This window comes from Electrophorus electricus, chromosome 11 (genome assembly GCF_013358815.1).
Source record: "Electrophorus electricus isolate fEleEle1 chromosome 11, fEleEle1.pri, whole genome shotgun sequence".
Lineage (NCBI taxonomy): Eukaryota > Metazoa > Chordata > Actinopteri > Gymnotiformes > Gymnotidae > Electrophorus > Electrophorus electricus.
Window position 1 is genome coordinate 7503567 of NC_049545.1, and position 3000 is coordinate 7506566.

The window sequence follows — 3000 nt, forward strand, 5'->3', positions numbered from 1 at the left end:
CTATGGGTCCTCCTTCCTTTTTCTCGCCCCTGAGCTAACTGACGCCAAGATGGTGAGTGATCGTGAAACGAATACAGAGGCTAATCTTATAAAAATCTTCCCAATCTTAAAAGTTTAACTAGTTGACCTAGCATAATTATGATTTGTGAATGGTCTACAAGCATAATATACTTTTATTAAACGTGAATGTATGTTCTGTTTATTGTAGTCTAAACAGCCGTGCCACAGGACTAAATGAGCTTGGTTGTAGTCAGTGTCCCATTTATACGTTGACAAAAATAGTTGCAGGGTGTGATTCTGAGATGAAAGAATGTCTTTTCCACCTGATCTGATTATGTAGCTCTAGCTGATCCATTTAAACGATTTTACCCAAATGTTAAGATGGTTGGTTAGCTTTTTGCTGCCTTCTGCTGTTGGTTGGTTGTGTATGCTTTCTGCTCATAGATTAGCTAACATTAGCGCAAAACTAACTAGGTTAGCCTGGTTTCCAGGTAAAGCAGTTAAGTGAGCGTATTGTACCGCATAACCAGACCAATAACCTTTATGGCTTCCAAAGAGTACTGCAGTTTTCAGCTATCTGAACTTGCCAAATTCATAGCTAACTAGCCGGTATAGCTATGAGGGTTGTTGGCGGTTGCTCTTAGAATTAGCTAGGGAAATGAGTATACCCAGCGAGCAGAGTTGGCTGGTTACCTTTCTTTTTGAGTAACTTTTCAGATAGTACGCAGCGTAATTGTATAATTTGACTTTTTCTTTTCCAGAACGACAGTGTCACCATCAGGACGCGGAAGTTCATGACTAACCGCTTGCTTCAGAGGAAGCAAATGGTAAGTGATGGGTAACATGGCATGACCGGTTGTTTAGCTTTTCTAGTGGTATTCATTTCCACTTGGTGATTAACCTGTGGTGCATCCTTTTCTTACCAGGTTCTTGATGTGCTGCACCCTGGCAAAGCAACAGTCCCCAAGACTGAAATCAGGGAAAAGCTTGCCAAAATGTACAAGACCACCCCTGATGTAGTTTTCGTTTTTGGCTTCAAGACTCAGTTTGGTGGTGGCAAGACTACAGGTTTTGCCATGGTCTATGACTCATTGGACAATGCTAAGAAGAATGAGCCCAAATACAGACTAGCAAGAGTAAGCTGCTTCCACATTGTTTTATCTTTAAATTATTCTTTAAGACTATATAAAAGTAGATTGCTTCAGTAAGAGTATTACTGCTTGCTGGAGTATTGTAGGTGTTGAACATGTTTTCAGAGGATGACTTGTTCTGCTTTAGCATGGTCTTTATGAGAAGAAAAAGACCTCCAGAAAACAGCGCAAGGAAAGAAAGAACAGAATGAAGAAAGTACGAGGCATCAAGAAAGCCACTGTTGGTGCTGCTGGCAAGAAGGTAACGTCCAACTACCCAAATAGCCCTTGTCAACTCCATTTCAAGCTTTAGAATGCTGCAATTTATTTATTCACACTTCTGGTTTAATGTCATCTTCCTCCTTTCATACTACTGGAATACAGAAGGTAAACGTCTAGTAGACTGATTGCTGTGAAAGGGTGTTTGGAGTAATGGTTTAATTCCTTACCTTTTGGTCCACTAAATCTGATCACGTTTATTGTAGGCAAGTGTTTCAGTTGCACATAATTGCTAGCTGTTAGCTATTATTAAACCATCACTCTGTCCACTTAATTTAAAGGTAGTGTGCTTGGTTCACGCTAATGGAGTTTTCTGCAACTAGATCTAAGGACATTACTTTGAGCTGAAAAATTAATAAGTGTGGTTGACGGCTATGGCAAGGTGCATAACAATATGAAATGGCTTATCCACTCTTGAATAAGTAATTTACTTAGAGCGGAGCCTTTTATTTCAGAGAACAGCTGTATTGTTACCAAATCAAAGTCTCATGTTTCCACTCCATTTTATCCCCCGTTTTACTTTTGCCTTCTCTGGATGTTTTCAGAAATGAAATCAGGAAAAGGTAGAGCAGAGATCGGCATGGTGTGCTGATTGCAATCCAATTGTACCTGTAGATTGAGTGCTTTGCATGTTAAATCCCCAGTGCCTCATTCTCAAAGGAGATGCCCATTTGAAAAAGCTGTTTGACACAAATTATTAAAGTAAATGATGAATTGCCAACTTTCTCATTTGTAAACGAGAATTGTAAACTACTAATTAGAAGCAGCATGACATGATTTTGAAATGTACATTTTCTTGAAGTGTGAAGCACGTTAAAATAAGCTGCATGTTAATAATGAAACTTGCCAGCAGAAGTCTTTATAAAACTTGAACCAAGAATTACTGAATGATGAACCCTGTAGTGTAGCAGCAATTTCTGCTCTGTCTAAGAATTAAGTGGTAGTTCCATTTCCAAACTGCTGCTGGAATCTTCTAATTGTGTACCATTTTTCCTCTACAGTGAGACCTTCAGGGAAGACCATCCTGAAAATGTTGTATATTGTCAACAAATAAATAATAAAAAAGCAATTCTGCTGTTGTTTTTGAAAGCTTTAGGTCCTGTTTTGTAATGGGTGCTCTTGCCCTTTACACCATGTGAATTTTCAGCATGTTTTGGTTCATACCCCCAATACCCTAGTGTTTCGATAATTGTTTCAGTAGCTGTAAAGGCAAGACATGTGCAGATGTATTTATGGAGGAGTCAGTTGGGGGGTGAATTTCTCTTAACTTATCGGATTAATTACAATGGCAATGCTCTTCCAGTTGAAGTTTTGTTTCCTACTGGAAGATGTTTAACAGCCATGGATATCTTGTATCTGGTCTTGGATTCAGTTGCATGTTCTCGGAAGGTACAGTGAGGTTTAGAATCCTTTTGTGAAATGGAACAGCTCTGGAGGGTCGCATCATGTTTAAACTCTTGTTTGGAAATGCCACTGGGTTAGGCAGCCTTGTGTGAGGTGTGCCTTTAGGGCTCCATTGTAACCAGACACCCGCTGCACTAGAGAGCGAAGACCTTGGTATTAACCCAGTGCTTTATGATGCAAGAAAAAG

At 39.5% G+C, this 3000-nt stretch overlaps 1 protein-coding gene across 3 annotated transcripts; it reads left to right on the top strand.

The window, feature by feature from the left end:
* Nucleotides 1-2498, top strand: rps24 (ribosomal protein S24). Of its 3 annotated transcripts, XM_027015810.2 has the most exons (7): nucleotides 1-52; nucleotides 762-827; nucleotides 927-1136; nucleotides 1279-1392; nucleotides 1515-1517; nucleotides 1955-1972; nucleotides 2411-2456. In XM_027015810.2, the coding sequence occupies exons 1-6, from the start codon at nucleotides 50-52 to the stop codon at nucleotides 1958-1960; spliced, it is 402 nt and encodes a 133-aa protein (XP_026871611.1). In that variant the 5' UTR covers nucleotides 1-49; the 3' UTR covers nucleotides 1961-1972; nucleotides 2411-2456. The 3 variants fall into 3 exon arrangements, with proteins under 3 accessions (XP_026871611.1, XP_026871612.1, XP_026871613.1); XM_027015811.2 differs by lacking the exon at nucleotides 1515-1517 and having other exon boundaries at nucleotides 4-52; nucleotides 2411-2498; XM_027015812.2 differs by lacking the exons at nucleotides 1515-1517; nucleotides 1955-1972 and having other exon boundaries at nucleotides 4-52; nucleotides 2411-2498.
* Nucleotides 2499-3000: the final 502 nt, after the last annotated feature.